General features: G+C 35.7%; 2 protein-coding genes across 7 annotated transcripts in view; one reads left to right on the top strand and one right to left on the bottom strand.

Annotated features, from left to right (window-relative positions):
* ACADL (acyl-CoA dehydrogenase long chain) overlaps nucleotides 1–17,366 on the top strand; it is a 711,748-nt gene that overhangs the window by 296,582 nt on the left and 397,800 nt on the right. The window lies entirely within an intron of this gene.
* The window catches only part of UNC80 (unc-80 homolog, NALCN channel complex subunit), a 200,524-nt gene that overhangs the window by 100,473 nt on the left and 82,685 nt on the right, over nucleotides 1–17,366 (bottom strand). For 4 of the 6 annotated variants that reach the window (XM_066346740.1, XM_066346741.1, XM_066346743.1 and 1 more), the window contains exons 23-25: nucleotides 11,430–11,642; nucleotides 8,030–8,165; nucleotides 4,976–5,109 (exon numbers count right to left, since the gene is read on the bottom strand). In XM_066346740.1, the coding sequence (XP_066202837.1) occupies nucleotides 4,976–5,109; nucleotides 8,030–8,165; nucleotides 11,430–11,642 (483 nt within the window). Of the gene's footprint in view, nucleotides 1–4,975; nucleotides 5,110–7,993; nucleotides 8,166–11,429; nucleotides 11,643–17,366 lie in introns of all 6 variants that reach the window. The other 2 variants (XM_066346738.1, XM_066346739.1) reach the window with 1 other exon arrangement.

Raw genomic sequence — 17,366 nt, 5'->3', positions numbered from 1 at the left:
GAAAGACGCCATAGTTAAAGGTCTGATTTTAAAAAAAAAAACATATATAATGCTCACTTTATTTTTATAAAGAATTTTTTCTACTTATGGCATTATATACCCTCTGATTAAAACATAAATGAAAAATACTTGTAAAAACTCAGTTTGTACCAAGACTGAACTCATATTTTTAATTATTATTAAATAAGCAAATTTAGATTCTCCATGGTTTTTAAAATTTTTTTTTTTTAATTTTCCCTTTGGATTAAGAACAAAAATTATTCTTTGGTACTCAGAAAGTTACATCACACCTACAAAAATAAAGACACGACATGAAATCTATTTAACATTGTCAAAAAATATTCTAGGGTCTAATTGCTTCTCTGAAATTAATCCCTTTAAAAATAACCTAATTAACTTAATAATTTGGTAGCCAAATTTAATTAGATAAATTTCTTAGTTGGAACAAAAAGTAATAATATAGCAATCCTGATTCTCCAAAGTAGTTATTTCTTCCGATTTCTTTTTTTATCTTCTTGTCAAAATCCCACTGATCTTTCAAAGTGACATTTAAGTGTAACTCCTCCAGAAGGGTTCTTCAGGTTTTCCAGCCCCTTTTCTGACCAACCTTGGCCCTCTCTGCTCCTTTTTTAGGGCCAATCTTTTATTTTTCTCTTCAGGAAATAGTTTTGCTCTGTTGTTTCTCCCCTTTCAATGTATTTATCTCCTTATCACCCAAGCCAAACTCCTGTGACCATCACACCACCTTGTTTGTTATCTTCTACTCAATAAATATTCATCAGTTTAGCATCAATAAATGTGAATTATCTTTTGCTTCTGATTGTTTAACTTTAGGAACATTTGGAATTCAGCAGTATATTCTTTATAACCTGATTTGTTCACTCCCATTGGTATAGTTGGTATAACTTCTAGCACAATCTTGCACAAAAGCATCCAACATGTGGTTTTCCTTAATGAATGAATTTTTAAAAAGAATTTTGCAAGGTTAATGTGAAATTTAAAGTAAAATACAACTAGAAAGAAGTCTACTTTCTTTCATGTACAAAAACATATGGGTAGAAACAAAAGCAAATTAAACATTATCACATTTGTTTTCACCACTATCTAGTTCTTCATATCAACTCTATTCAAACAATAGGAAGCAGGTAGCAATTTAGGGGTTGTGAAAGAGCCAAAACAAACAAAAACCCTTTTCTACCATATTTATTCTACACTGTGTAGAGCTTTCTGCTTTTTTCTTTATTATGAACTCATCTGCTCACTGAATGGGAATTATTTTATTCTATGTGGCTTTGTCATTGGTTACTAGTACCAATAATTCAACTGGAAAACATTTTAAAAGGCCAGCAGTTTTACAAATAAAATTCTTTAAAAAATATTTGTTTATTTTTCTCAATTTTAGAAGTTAATATTTAGAGAAAAATTTGATTATTATGCTCTTTTAGATTATAAATCTTATAAAAGCACTGCTTTTTCTATTTTTAAAAACATTATTTGTATGGTTAATGAAAAGAGTAATTAAAAAGGCTACCAGAGGCCCTGGCTGGTTGGCTAAGCGGTAGAGCATTGGCCTGGCATGTGGAAGTCCCGGGTTCAATTCCTGTCCAGGGCACACAGGAGAGGCACCCATCTGCTTCTCTACCACTCCCCCTCTCCTTTCTCTCTATCTCTCTCTTCCTCTTCTGCAGCCAAGGCTCCACTGGAGCAAAGTTGGCCCGGGTGCTGAGGATGGCTCCATGGCCTCCCAGTTGGGAGCATGCAGGAGTCTGTCTCTCTACCTCCCTGCTTCTCACTTCAGAAACATACAAAAAAAAATGCACCAGAAGTTTTTTTGTTTTTTTTTGGGGGGGGGGAGTCCATATTAATTAAGTCACATCTAGGAATTTATCTGCATAAAAAATTGTTAAGTTGGCAAAAATATATTTTTAGCACGTTGTAAAACCTTTTGATATCATTTTTCCTTTTCTTTTAACTGTATTACCCACCAATGCAGTAAGGGCCTCTTGGAATTTCCTGACTTTATCTAAGAAATAGCTGTGATTAAACAAATTAACTTTTATTTTAATTATTGTAATTAAAGTTCTTTTGCTTTCTTTCTCACATTTGAAATATACTGCTCACAAAAATTAGGGGATATATAATAGGACATTTTCAAACCAATAGATTTCACAAGGAAATCTGTTCCATTTAAAAATGGCCTTAGGATATTTCCACCAGAAAGGCTTTTTTCCTTGGTATAAAGTTTATGTTCCTGTTCTTCCATCCTTAGATTATAGAATATTTATACTCTTTAATGTGCTTATATTACTCTGTTATTCTTTTATTATTCTGTGTATTAGCATAGCTATTTTTATTGCTATTAATAATATTACTGAAATAATAAGTCTCCAAAGATCTGTAAGTATCCTTGCAGCAAATGTTTGTTAAAAATTTAGAATATTTCATTTTGATGATATTTATGCTTAACCTGATAGAGTCTATATTTAATTCAATTTCTTTGTTGCCTTTTTTTTTGTCTTTATTTTTTTCTATTTAAAAAATTTTTTTATTGAATCCAGAGAGAGGAAGGGGGGTAAGGGGGAGACAGAAGCATCAATCTGTTTCTGTATGTGCCCCAGCCAAGGACTGAACCAGCCACCTCTACATTGCAAGACAATGCTCCAGCCAAGTGAGTCATCCATCCAGGACTCAATTTCTTAAAAAGTAAGTTCAAGCATTTGCAGCAGCTGTGCTGGTAAGACAGTTTTTATCATCCTTATTGCTTTTTAGGTTAGAATGTGACTTGAGTTGTGTTTTTGTTTTTGTTTTGTTTTACCCATCAAGACTATTTAGATATATTGCACATGAGAATATATTTATCTTATCTTATAAAAAATACATAAACCTTTACTAGACAGAGAAAATCATAATGTAATGAATAAAATATTTATGAGTCCATGTTAAAGGCAATATAGCAGTGAAAACTTTCCTCCAATTGACTGAATGACTTACAAGTTCTGTTTTAGCTTAATTTCTTGATATTTCTTACTAGTCTGCCAGTTGGCTATACAGTAATTTTTGAAAGATGTGATTGAGTAAAAAAAGCAATTTGTTATTATAATATGGGTCATTAAACTATAGTTTTATAGAGTTGAAAGGGAAAAGAAATAACTGAGTCGAACTTTAAGATTCTCTTTTTAAATCCTAATGGATCAAAATGGTGGACAATAAAAAGCTGAAAACTTAAAAGTGGATACACTATTGTGCTTTTATGAAGATTTCAGTATAATTAGAATGTCGATAGGATAACACTGACTGATTCCTAGAGATCAGATATGTTATCACACTGGATTTTAAACTAAACATGTGTGTTAAGTGATGGTCTTCTTTTGATTTTATAAAATATCTTCAATATAACAGGGAAGTTAACAATTCAGAAAATTAGAGGCCCAGATTAATACCAAATTAAATAAGAGCAGTGAGAGAAAGTGCTTTTTTCGATATCCAAATGCTGCAGTCTCACATTCCAAATGTGGGTGTGTTTCTCTTAAAAACATATATTTAACCTGTACATGTTTCCAACTTAAAAATATCCACTTTATGCTTTCCAGTGTGAGGCAATGCGCTTTGCAGACACTGGAAAACCAGATGGAGAGGCACTGCCTAGGGAAGCAGAGCACAGGTTCTTTGGGCCCCAGTAGGTTTAGGGTATGGTCTTGCTCATGCTTAGCTTGGTTAAAAAAAAAAAAAACAAGAGAGCCGGTGGATTGTAAAATTCACTTTAAATGAAAGCACATAGACTGTTTGTGTAGCACTTTTCTGGTAGAGTAGTGTGAGCCTTGCATAAAAGGGGAAAAAGAAGAACTTGTCTAGTTTCTCATCTCCGGCTTGATGATACTTATAATGAAAGAACCGTTGGAAACTCAGTGCTTATTTAAGAACTAAGAGCTAAAACATAATTGGCTCTGAGGTATGTTCCCTGTCCCACATGCTCTGGAAAGGCTCTGGCTCTTACAGAGTGTCTTTATCTTCTGTTAAATCAGGTCTTGATGGTACAAGACTGTGTGTTTGTGTGTGTGTGCGCCTATATGTTTCCGTGTGTGTGTTTCTATGGATATGTGTGTATGTGTCTGTTTTTGGTCATCCATAAGAAATGCTGCAGAAATAAAATACATGTTTGAGGATGTTTATATGTTAAATGCTTAAGGAATCCTTTTTCCCATAATTTAAATGAGAAAACTCATTGAAAGAACATTTCTATATAGATTTATGAGCAGCTAGTAATAAAAAAAATCTGTCAGAGATTTCTAAACAATGCTGGCCATAATACTCCTCCTAGTTTGCAGTTTAAAGGAACTTGCATGTTCTTAGACATTTCTAGCACTACTGAGAGTGACCTAACATTTTACTCAGTGGTGCTATCTTTTGTGATTTCAAGGTCACCATGAGAGTTTATTATTTTTAACAGAGGGAAGAGATTTTATTTTTGTATTAAACATTTTTTGGTTGAATTTTAAATTATATGATATGTTTGTCCTTGGGCCTTTGAAGAAATTGTGAATACTCAAAACCTAGCAATATGTCTTTTTTTTTTTTTGTATTTTTCTGAAGTTGGAAATGGGGAGGCAGTCAGACAGACTCCCGCATGCACCCAACTGGGATCCACCCGGCATGCCCACCAGGGGGCGATGCTCTGCTCATCTGGGGCGTTGCTCTGTTGCAACCAGAGCCATTCTAGTGCCTGAGGCAGAGGCCATGGAGCCATCCTCATCACCTGGGCCAACTTTGCTCCAATGGAGCCTTGGCTGCGGGAGGGGAAGAGAGAGGCAGAAAGAAGCAGATGGGCACTTCTCCTGTGTGCCCTGGCCAGGAATCGAACCCGGGACTCCTGCACGCCAGGCCGACACTCTACCACTGAGCCAACTGGCCAGGGCCCCTAGCAATATGTCTTATCCTTTCCAAGTAGCTTGAATATTAACACGCATACTTTACTTACCACCAGAGGTTCAGTGCGTGGTCTGGGCAGGCAAGAGAAGGTCTCTCGCAGGAAGGTGGTAATCTCCAGGAGCAGCTGGCATGCTGCCATCTTCAAGGCAAAGGGACAGCCACATTTAGAGGGGTTCACAGTACCTACAAATGACAGAGTTCTTTCATAAGTAAACAAACTAAAATACAGAGAGGTGTGGTTTAATGGACACAGCTACACATGTGTAAAATCAAATTGCATATGAGAACATTCCCTAAACATGTCCAAGATGAAAGTGCATATGAGAATGTTACTGATACATGTTCAATTTACCTATTCCTTTTACCATAATCTGGGCAATAACAGACCTCTTTCCTTCTATTTTGCAATTCTGTGACAATTGCCTGAGTATTAAAATGGCAATCAAGAACTAAATTATTCTCCTTACAGCCTCATAGAGTAACAAAAATATGCTCTACTAAACTAGAAAGTCTTTTAATGAAAACAGGAATGGGAAAGCAGTTTTGCAAGATTTTCACATTGCTATTCAATCAGATTTAGACTGTATCCATGGCAGCGAGCTTGATTTAAAACTACATAGATTCGGCCTGACCTGTGGTGGCGCAGTGGATAAAGCGTCAACCTGGAAATGCTGAGGTTGCCGGTTCAAAACCCTGGGCTTGCCTGGTCAAGGCACATATGGGAGTTGATGCTTCCTGCTCCTCCCCCCTTCTCTCTCTCTCTTTCTTTCTCTGTCCCCTCTCTATAATGAATAAATAAAATCTTAAAAAAAAAAATTAAAAAAAAAAAAAGAAATGCATTGTGTTAAAAAAAAATAAAATAAAAAAAAAATAAAAATAAAACTACATAGATTCCATTGGTTTCTTTTATGAGAGACATCTCTCTTGATGTTCTGAGGACATTGACGCTGTTACAGTTCTAGTCCAGATAGTTGACATCACAGACTTGTAAAATTCTCAGAATTTAAAACTCTCAAATACATGTAGCCATAAATCAAGTAGAAATATACTGATTACTTATCAGTATTCAGAAAAGAAGACCAAAACTATGTAGAGTTCTGTCTCTTATCAAAGGAAGTAGTTATCTATTTTGAATAAATCGAGTCATCAAGCAAAAATTATCATTGCGCATCAACATTCCTAAAAATATCTCTAAAATATTTCTCATGTATAAGGCTTTCTTAATTGAATAGAATATATACTCCATGCTTTATACTGATAGTAGGTGGAAACGACAATCTTTCTGAAGATATCTGTCTATTGTTTCCTCATGAAAACCATCATTTTCTCTCCTGAAGTAGTATGTGACTGGGGACACTGCCTTCTTTTAAGAATGAAAAAGACAAATTCCTTTAGAATTTCCATACCAATAGCTGTTTGCGCCATAATTAATTTTTAAATACAAGATAAACTATCTATTTACTTGAAAGTGGGATGACATCAGGTAGCCCAATCTTATGTTTTATGAAAACTATATGAATGACTCTAGAAATTGCCTAGATGTGCAATGGTTTTATAAAAATAACTAAACACTAGATAGTCAATATAAACTTATGGATCTGTCCTTTTGTTTCTGAAGTTTTCATCTAAATTCTACAGATAATGAACTTGGTCTTAGTCCAAGGTCTCTTATAACTATCATCTCAAATATTCCGTTACAATGAACAGGATTGAATAATGCGTGATTTCACAGAAAAGCTAATACAACATATTGGTAAATGGTACTTAGGTGGTCTCAAGTGTCATTTCGATGGAGATTCAAGATCATTTTGGTCTATGAGGATATATCTACTTAATGTTGGTTTGTCTTTTCTCTGTTCTGAGGACTCCTGGGAGACCCAGGGCAGTTTAGAGATGTCTTATGGCAGGGTCTTCAATAGGTTCTGTGATTACTGAATAATCCTGAGGTCCTGCTATGGATCAGACCCAGTTCCATGAGGCATTCTAGGAGAATCTAGAGTCCTGTGAACTTGAAAAAATCACTGGGGCAACTGATGTCAGGATTTGGAGTTTCATCAACAGCTAAGTCAAGATTTGCTCTGATTTGATAAGGGCCAAGAAAGCAAAATTACGAAAGAAAAATTGTAAAAAAAAACCCTCCTTGCTATGAAAGTTAGAGAAAAGACAATACGTTTTCTTTGATTATGCAGTTCTGTCCAATGTTACATTCTAGCCATGGAATATAGTTTTTATATTTCATGACAATAAGTTTGTAGAGTAGGTTTGGAATCACTTAACTTAGGACAATCTTTAGGACATAATCAGGGCATTTGAGTTTCAAACCACTAGGGAAGGTCAAGCGGAAGAGGCCTCGCTGTCTTCATCAGCTAATGATATTGATTCTATAATCACATTAGAATTCTACACTGCATCAAAGGCAGTGGTACACATACATACAACTTGTATGGCATAGAACACATATGCACAAAATGGTTCTGGAGAGTGATGTGCAGAAATCTTTGTCTCTATTTTTCTATGCTAGGACTCAATAATAATCTTAATAAATAACTAAGTACAGGAGACATTCATAGTTCCAATCATCTGAATCTTTTAATATTCCAATTTCATGTTAAATGCTACAATATAAATATACTCTGATTAAATATTACAACATGTTAGTGGTTTGGGAAGTATGCCATGTTCAGTTTTGTGTAGTATAACTTTTATTTATTTTTTTAATCTCCAAAAGCAATAATAAAACACAAAATCTGACCAAATCTCCTCTGGGACAGTAATATTCCACAACTTAATTTTCTCAAAGAGGCCTAATACTAGTCTTGGTGCAATCCTATGAGTCAGAGACTACAAAGCAATGGAAGTTCCATATGTGCTGCAACACTTTGTCCCTGTCTCTAGTCTCTACTTTCTGGTTCTTGCTCTCTCTCTCTCCTTCGTGTGGCTTTATGCACATGCTTTACACCCATGCATAAGGAACAGGGGGAAAGGTGCAGTGGGGACACATGGGAAGGTGGTAAGAATATGAAAGAAGAAAGAGAATATTAAGTGCTCCTAAGGCAGAGGTTCTTACAAGCAGGGGTTCTTGTAGTAAAGGGAGTCTCCTTACTGTCATCTAAAAAGTCTTCCTCCTCATCCTCCTTTCTCATTCTCCTCTTCGTCTCCTCATCATAAATGAGACCCAGCAGATTGGCCGGGCTCTCACTCTCCCCGTGGCACAGCTCGTTCAATCGGACACCAATTGCCTAGCATGGGGAAAAAAACAAAATGTAATAGCACGAAGTATATCAGGTTGCAGAGCAGCCTTTCACATTACAGAGGACATCAACAACCAATTAATAATGAGAATTATTTCCAGTATATGCCATAGTGTTGTTACCACACTGTCTCAGTGTGGAAACCCAGAGGTGGAAGGCATTGATGCTATCTCCAAGGTCATTTAGATTAAATACTTGTAAGAACTAGAGAGTACCTTTGTATACTCATATAAAAATTGTTTCCATTTACTCAGTGAAAACATTTTGATTTGCTTCAGGGATTTTTATTTTATAGGTCTCATAAAGTAGTATGTAGTTTTTAAGGGAGGGTTTTGTAACAGTAAAAATAAGAAGTCATCTGATTATGCTATTTTATGAGAATGTCATTGTCATGCTAATGAGCTGGAGGTTGGCAAGAATTCTGGTACTACAATTTTATTTCTATCTGCCATTATATATGCACTTATTAGCTTTTTAAAATAGACGTTGCTCCACCCTTCATGATACTCCATGAAATAGTAAGAAATATTAACTATTCATTTGGTATAGTACTCAACATCAACAATAGAAATATGACTTTTAACAACTCAGCACATGAGCAATATTTGTTTTTTATAAAGTATTCATAAGGCTAATACTTATTGTTATTCTGAACCATCATGCAATATTATCTGACTTAGCAAAAGAAATATTTCATAAGAGGAGACAAAATATACTACCTTTATCTAATTTCTTTCACATTCCTATTATACACCATATGCAACAGTGGGAGCAACATAAGCATAGGAAGAAAAGTTACAGAAAACATTAAAATGAGCAGTGAATTTGGAATTTGGCAGTTTAGTTACTCTGTGAGTTAGTAAAAATAATATTCTAGCTAAATTTCTTCTTTCTCCTATAGCATTCTTTTAAAATATTTAGAAAAGTTATTAAATATTGGACATGAGCAAGAAATTATATTCGCTACTGGAAACTGACATACAAAGATATGTCCAGAAATCATTAAATAAAAACGTGAGTTGTTTGAAAGTTTTGGCTATCAAAGAGGTCTCTTTAAACTCTAGAATTAAGTGAGGGGTAAGAAAAACCACATCAAAAGAAAGAAAGCAGTGTAAACAGACATCAAAGGATCCTAAAATTTTAGCCACTAGCCAGAGATGTCTTAGGGAAACAAAACAAAAAATAGAAACAAAAAACACTCTCTCAACAAAAAGCCTTGTCTTTCTTACTGTTTTGAAGGGAATGTGCACTCTGAGTCTAGAGCGGAGCCAACAAACTTAACAGTGAGATTCAAAAGGAAAGACCCTTTGTTAATCTTTCCAGGACGATGAAAAGAAATGATTTAAGTTAAATCAACAATTCACAAAAGTTAAAGGGTTGCTAAAGTATGAACTTCTTTGGGATAATACTAAATGCCTAAATAATAATTTAGAGCTCTGTGTCTCTTTCAAGGTTAAAAAAATGCCTTATGGTCATGTTTATTCCTTTCTTCACTCATCAAATAAGTACTGAGGTTATTTTAAGCTATAAGTAGAACATAAAATTGAATAAATTGTTACAGTACACTAATATCTTTGTTTAATGTGGCCTATTAGATAATAAATCTTCATGCAAAAAGATCACTGGGAATTGGAAGTTTTGAGAGGTTGAAAGACTTGCTCAGGGTTACTCAGCAAGCTGTGAATTGAGATTCAAACACAACACAGGTGTTTGATTTAATCTCTTTTGTTCTTTCCCTCACCAATCTTACAGTCCATTGGGGAGATAATAACATACCAAAATAATGTATTAAGTGGTGAAAGAATTCAGAAGTTTAAATGTTCAGGAGATGGAGAGTTTAGATTCAGTTTGAAAACTCTCGTTGCTATAGATTTTGAAGAATTGGCGTTTTGGGTAATGGGGAAAGGAAACAGGATATCCCAGATAGAGAGTTTTAAATTATTCATATCCAGGGAAATAACTGATGTGTTTAGAGACTGACAAGTAAGCCACTTGGTTGAAGAACAGTTTTGTGAAAGTCAGTAATATGCAGGAAGGCTGGAAAGCTCAATAGGAACCAGATCTTACAGTTCTTAAAGCTGAACTTCATTTTACATTCTGAAGAATGATTAAAGGTAGTTTCTGAGTGGGGGAGAAAACATCACTCATTTCAGGGTCACTGTGTTAGTTGACTAGAAATTCAAAGACAAACTATGGAGCCCATTTTCAAAAATTAATGTAATAACTTATTATTATCGAGCACCTGTTAGATGCAAAGGATTGAAATAAATGTTCTTTGGATACAGTAGTTCATTTGACTTCATCATCCATAATCTTGTTATTATGATTTGAATGAAGGTTGTGGAGAGAGCAGCGATGCCAGGCTAAGCAATTTGAGGTTTATCCCCGGGGAAAAGAAGGGCCACTGAAGCATTGTAAGTGGGTAGGAAGCACAATCTGATTTGCATTTTAGCCTAATCACTCTGACAGCAGTTTGAAGAATGAATGGTAGGGGGCAAGTCTGAGGGCTAGGAGATAAGTGTGAACGTTCTGCTTTCAGATAGACTGTGCCCCAGGGACACCATTTTACCAGCAATGTGTGGGTTTGGTCTCCAGTGGGGAGGGGACCAAACGGGAAAAAGCTGTAATCATCCAGATGAAAAATAATGAAGGATGATCTGACCTAAAGGGCTATTAGTGATGTGAAGGGGGTGGAATCAGTAAAGGAAAGAGGTTTGGAATACATTCAAAGTCTGTCATTTCAGATGATGGGGGACTCATTAATGAGAATAGAAACTTCAGGAGGGGTTGCAAATGGGGGTGTGCTTAGATGGGGAGAACGGGAAGAACAGTTCATTTTGGTCAGACTGAGAATACAGTGAATGCCTCCAGAGCGCAGCTGGCCACGCTGGTCCGGGATCTGAAGTGTGGAGAGAGGAGTCGGTGCCACCCGCATGCGCTGAACAGTGGAAACCCCAGGATTAAACGTAACCGCGGGGAAAACGACACAAAAAGAAATGATAACATATCTTGCGAAAACACATTTATAGGCAGGGAAGGAGAAAGAAGGGATAATATTGTCTAACTTCCTAGATTTGTTGGGATGATGAAATGAATTAAGATCGTTTCCCCCTAACATGTTTTGTGCTGTGCCAGATACAGAACAGAAACTCCACACACTGTTTCCCCAACAAACAAAATGTCCACACCAAATGTCTTCACTTCACTCAGGCACCCTAAATTTTATCTTAAAAAAAAAAATCAAAAGCTCACGTCTCCCCATTGGTAGAAGAGCTTGGCAGCGTTCCACTGTAGCTTTTGATTCCGCTTATTGCCCACAATGGGGGACCGTCCCCTGGACAGGCCTTTCTTGGTGATATTCACGTGATGTCCTTTCATCCACTCTGGCCAGTTGCCACGGTTGCAGCGGTGAACGAAACGGGCGCATTCCAGGAACAGCGCGGCTCTGGCTACCACAGGGGCTTCCTGGGTCGGGTGAGTAAGGAGAGAATATGACCATTGAGAGATTAATGACCATTGGTTGACCTTAAAGGGAATTACTATGTACTCTTGGTTTGTTTGAGTTTTTGATTTGGTTTAGCTGTATTTCCCAGGGTAGTGTTAGCGTGGTTAAGTGGTTAACACATTAGTGGGAAATCTGGAAAATGAATCCCGGAAGGCATATTTGGATATTGAGGAATTAAACATGTTAAGTAGGTTTTTGTGTTTATTTTTCTCCTTTTGCAGAATTTCATTCAATTTCATGACTCTCTTTGCATAGTTAAGAGGCAGCTGGGATTTGAGGATGAGAGTGAAATAACTTTTAATAAGACTTAAATATGAAGCTTTTTTTAAAAACATAAAATTCTAACATGAAGCAAACATTCAATTTCTAGAATGAGTCTCATGTTAATCAGTGTTAACGGTCTTCTTGTTCCAACAATGATCTGTCATCCATGACGATCCACACACTCCAGGAAAACACGGCTACTCCAGATCACTTGTAGGAAGAAAAGGAAGTGCTTACTAGGTTTTGGTGAGTCTTTTCTCCTCTAACTTTGTTTGGAATAACAGATCAGAATCTGCTTAAACAGGCATGGCTTTAATAGAAAATATTTGATAAAGAGGAAATTAATTGATAAATAAAAAACTGAGCATTTCAGAAAACGAAAAATGTGACTCCTTCTTGGCATGTCAAGATGTGCTTGAAAAAATTAAGCAACATCTTCAGTTGCTACCCAGAAACTGGTCGGCATCAGCTATCTACTGAACACTTTACAAACTAAAAACATTTTTTAATAAGGGAAAGAAGTGTTATGATTCCCACAGAAGGTCAAAGGTCACAAAATGCATACATCAAAAATTAATGTGTATTTTGACTTGTGCTGGTCAAAATACATTACATTAGCCATCACCTCAGAGTTACCAAGTAATCAGGGGTTTCTTAGTAACCAAAAGTTTTCAAATTGAAATGTTTTTCTTTACTTCAAGGATTAGTATTTATGCGTTGATCCATAATGTTAAAATAGGGGCTAATATAGAGAGTATCAACTACATGTTAATTAATTTTTTTAAATTATAATCTATAATTATCATAAGTCTCTATGATCTGGAAATAATATTTTTCAAAATGTGGTATAATTTTTTCATTTTCATATAGCTGAGAAGTGGTGGACAAAAAAATTCAATTCCAGGTCTTGCTGATGCCCAGGTCTATGCTAGTTTCTCTTTGGTATCAGCATTATCTTAATCTATACTTATATGATTCTTGGGAAAAGATGATTTCTAGACTGCACATAGAAAGTCATTGCTTAAAATGGGACATTAATGTCAATTAATGTTATTTTCTAAAACAAATATTTGATCACATCATTTTTCCATTTAAAACCCACTATTGACTTCATCCACCTCAATCATATAATACAAATGATACTTAATCTTTACTAGTTGGCTCATCTCTTATTCTATCCCTATCTCAAGTAACCTGCTGTCCAATTCTGTCAAATTGATAATAGTCTCCCAAATAAGAGCTCTCATACCTTTGCATTTGTTGTTTCCCATGGCTTGCAGAGCCTTGAACCACTTTTCCATCTGGCAAATTCCCACTTTTAACATTTAGTTTAGTTACCTCTGCTAAGAAGTCTTCTTTACCACCTGCCTTCTTCAGGCTACTTCGTATTCTGCTCAGTTACTTCCTAGTTTGAGTACCATAATATCTCAGGTACACTGGATGATTCAAGTGAGTTAGCAAATGAAGTATTTTCTGATTATGTACAACTTAAATGAAGCCAGCCAGAAAAATTCCAATAAAAATATATTTATAAATTAACTTAATTTTACAAAGCTATGCTGAATTGCCAGGACATACAAAGTAAACCTATGTGAAAAGGCAGAAAACAAGATGAACGTTAATGGTGAGAATCCATCATCAATTGTGTTGGCGCCAAGATTTGGTACCAAGTCACAGGAATAAAAACTTTATAGGTGGCAAAGGGTTAGATGACATTCTGCATCAAACCTTACCAATACTGTGGTGCCATAACATATAGACCAAATACCTACACTCTTTTCTTGTATTAAATATTTATTTGATTAAACATCTCAAAAATGCTCATCTGTATCTGGAAAACTCGGGGATATCTGTTTCTAAGAAAAGAATGCCAGTCTGTAGGGCCAGGCAAGTGATGTAATTTCTTCTTAGCCCGAGACATTTGACACATTCCCAATATAAAGCAATGGGATTCATTGTTTGATGACAGGAAGACAGAACCAACATTGCAGGAAAGAGCATTATATTATGAACCCTGGTATCTTCAGGATCACCAAGGGAGAAGCTTAGCCTAACACAAATGTATCGGGCAGAGGGTCCTTTTATTGCCCTGAACTATGAGATAGTGCTGAGAGGATTAACAAAAAGTGAATGAACAGTCCAAACTGTGCTATGTGAGGCTTCCTGTGTATTTCCGCTTGCCTTGTTTAGAAAAAACAAAAATGGTTTTATTTGCTGAGGAAAGTCAAGGTGTTTTGAATGAAAATCAATTTCAACTCTCTGCTCTCAAAAACTTATAAAACTTAGATATTATCGGTTATTGAACACAGGAAATCCTAATCTATGTTTGAAAATGGAATTGAAATCAATATGAAAACAATTCTCGTTAACTCTACAGCACATTAGGGGAGGGTTGGTTCTTATCTGATGAATTTGATCCATATAAATTACAAAACTCACTAACATTTAGAGATGTCACTGTTGGCTTTAAGAGATGATGCCATGAAGAAATTCAAAATTGCCTTTTTTTATTATAATCCTCATGAACCTGGTGGATGAAAACAAGCTTGGGAAACCTACTGTCCAGATGGCAGGTAATAGTACCAATTTCTGAGGTATCTTAGTGTGCATATTACTATACAGACAATTGAGAGAGGTGTTGAGGTATAAAGTTAAGCTCTTTAATGTGCATCTTAGCAGAAGAAACTTAGAAGCAAGTACTAACTTCACAATATATATGGAAAGCATTCAAGGCATTCTAGTATAAGTGTAGTTGTAGAGAATTATTTTTCTTATAAGTATCTTTCAAAGTGTAGTTGGAAAAGTATTGATTTTAGGAGCAGAGTTATGGAATCCCTTGGACAAAGGATTCTTCCTGGACAGAAAGGAAAATCAACTTTTTCTTCTATGATGGTGCTTACCTCTTACAGCTCAGCGCAATCTGAAGAAGCAGCAAAAAATGGAGGCATGACAGAATGGATAGGGATGGAGTCACATCACAGAGAAAAACAGCACAAATGGAGAAAAATGAATCAGAAGAATGTTGCATGGCTGAAAAGAACCACAGACATCAGAGGCACAGTCAAAAGTGAACATTGAAATAAAACTCCACACCACTGGCATACCACAGAGAATTTTGCTGATGGTGCTGAAAGAATAGTAGACATATATATTGGTTCTTTATTATAAACCTGTCTGCCAGATCACCTTTTTAGGCTCCATAATGCTACAGAATGGCTTCTTTTATTCCATTCTGTCTTCATAGGTCTCAGATAAGCAAGAACCAGTCTTAACTGGGAAGACAAAATATTAGGTAGAACCACATGGAATTTCTAAGTTTGAAGGTCAAAAAAATCTTTGAATACTAACAATTTCATATGATTCAGCCTTATATAAGGTGTTCCCTACAGTGGCTATAGAGCTGTCTAGTTAAAAGTACAAAATGTCATGTCATTAAGCAGCTTGGACTTCTCTAACATTCTGTAACTAGAAAACCTCAAGTGTCAGCCTAGTTTACCTTGACTTTCTTCATCACTTTTTCTTTCATTTTATAAGATCATTATGTATATTGAATGTTTCCTTTATGAAACTGAAGCAGAGAATTGGAATACTAATTCAAACAGCTGTGTTTTCTTTTGCTTGGGGACCTATAAAATGTTGTTACCACGATACGATGGTTAATTGAAGATTATAATTGCATCCATTCCTTTCCCTGAAGGACTATATCTAAACTTATTATGTGAGAAGAAACCCTGACTGATCCTGAAAAGTCATATAACAACACTGAACAGGAACTAACTTTTCAAAGAATGAATATTTTATGTCGGCCCCTAGGGAATTACATAATTTTTTTTTATTGTCTTACTGAAAAAATATAAAGCTCTTGCTGGTACAGAATACCAATTATTAAAACCTGTGGGAATAAACAGTTACTGTGGGTTGTACTGTGCATTGGAACCTCATTTGCTAGAGGGCATGTGCTTGAGAGTCAGTATTTATTGCTTAGCCTGTATTGAGTTTTCTGCCTGACAGATCATTAAGTAACTGACAGGCTGCCTCTGTCCTTGCCATTTCCGCAGTAGCTGGGGGCAACTGAAATGATTCATTTCTCAAGCTACAAGCCGGCATTATTATTTGGTACACAGTCTAGATGGCTAGTCATTTTAACACTTATTGAGATCATGCAAATATCTTGGATAAGTATTTAAAAAACCAAGTGAGGACTTCTGTTTCTGACAATGTGACCAATTAGCTGTGAGGACAATCTTCTTTTCATTTAGAAAGTCAAAATATTGGATAAAATATCCAAAATTGTCTTCATTTTGTTTTTGCTTTTGTTTCTAACATGAGATCTTAGACCAGTGAAGAATAGAAATTACAAGTAGAATTCTGGGGTGAAGGTGTGAGCTATTATAGGATCGTTTACCTCCAGAGTTTCTGCTGACTATAGAGAAAACTGAGCATGGGTTTTCACAGGCCACATGTTAAATGTTTGTGCCCAAGTGAGTAGGAGGTCAGGTAATACAGTCCTATATAAAGCCAAGATCCCAGGTCACTGGATGAATGAGAGAAATATCTGTCTTATAGAAGTAGGCTTACCTGACTGCCCTTGGCTCTGGGTAGGAAAGAGAGAAAGAGAGAGAGAGAAGGGAGGGAGGGAGGGAGTGAGGAAAGGAGGGAAGGAAGAAGGAAGTATTTTAGAACTCTTAATTAAAAATCTCATATTCTAATATACTATATTTCCCCATGTATATGACGTTTCCATGTATAAGACACATCTTAATTTGGGGGCCTGAAATTTGAAAAAAAAAAGTGTTACATAAAGTTATTGAACTCAAGTTTTATTCATCATAAAATTCATACAACTCATCACTGTCAAAACTCCCATCCATTAGCTTGTCCTCATCTGTGTCCAATGTGGATCACTGTCTTCAACAATGAGCAAAAAAACAAGTGCAAAAAGGCGGGAAATGCAAGTTAAAAAAATCTACAACCACTGTGTAAGACGCATCCAGTTTTTAGACTCCAAATTTATTTTTAAAATGTGCATCTTATACATGGAGAAATATGGTAAGTTAAAAATAGGCCTTCCTTCTATGCTCCTTGCCCTCAAAAATATAGTTTAAAAAATAATCTTAGGTTGGAGATATTTCCAGGAGCTTGAAAAAAGAAACAAAAGTCTTCTTTGGAGGAACACTTTAAGCCAGTACTTCTCAATTCTTCAAACTTGAGAAAGCATAAGGGCCACTTTGGAATATGGATAAAATAGATTCTTTGGCCCCATCTCCAGAGATTCTGATTCAGTAGATCTGTTGCAGGGCCTGAAAATTTGCTTTTCTAACTTGCTCTCAGATGATGCCGGTACTGCTGGTCTACTGAACAATAGTGCTTTTAACACAGATCTTAAAGAATTCTCACAGATAAAGTACGAAGGAGTTAAT

This window comes from Saccopteryx leptura, chromosome 7, assembly GCF_036850995.1.
Source record: "Saccopteryx leptura isolate mSacLep1 chromosome 7, mSacLep1_pri_phased_curated, whole genome shotgun sequence".
Taxonomy (NCBI): domain Eukaryota; kingdom Metazoa; phylum Chordata; class Mammalia; order Chiroptera; family Emballonuridae; genus Saccopteryx; species Saccopteryx leptura.
Note: the sequence above shows the minus strand (reverse complement) of the source record. Positions and strands in the feature narration are given on the sequence as shown.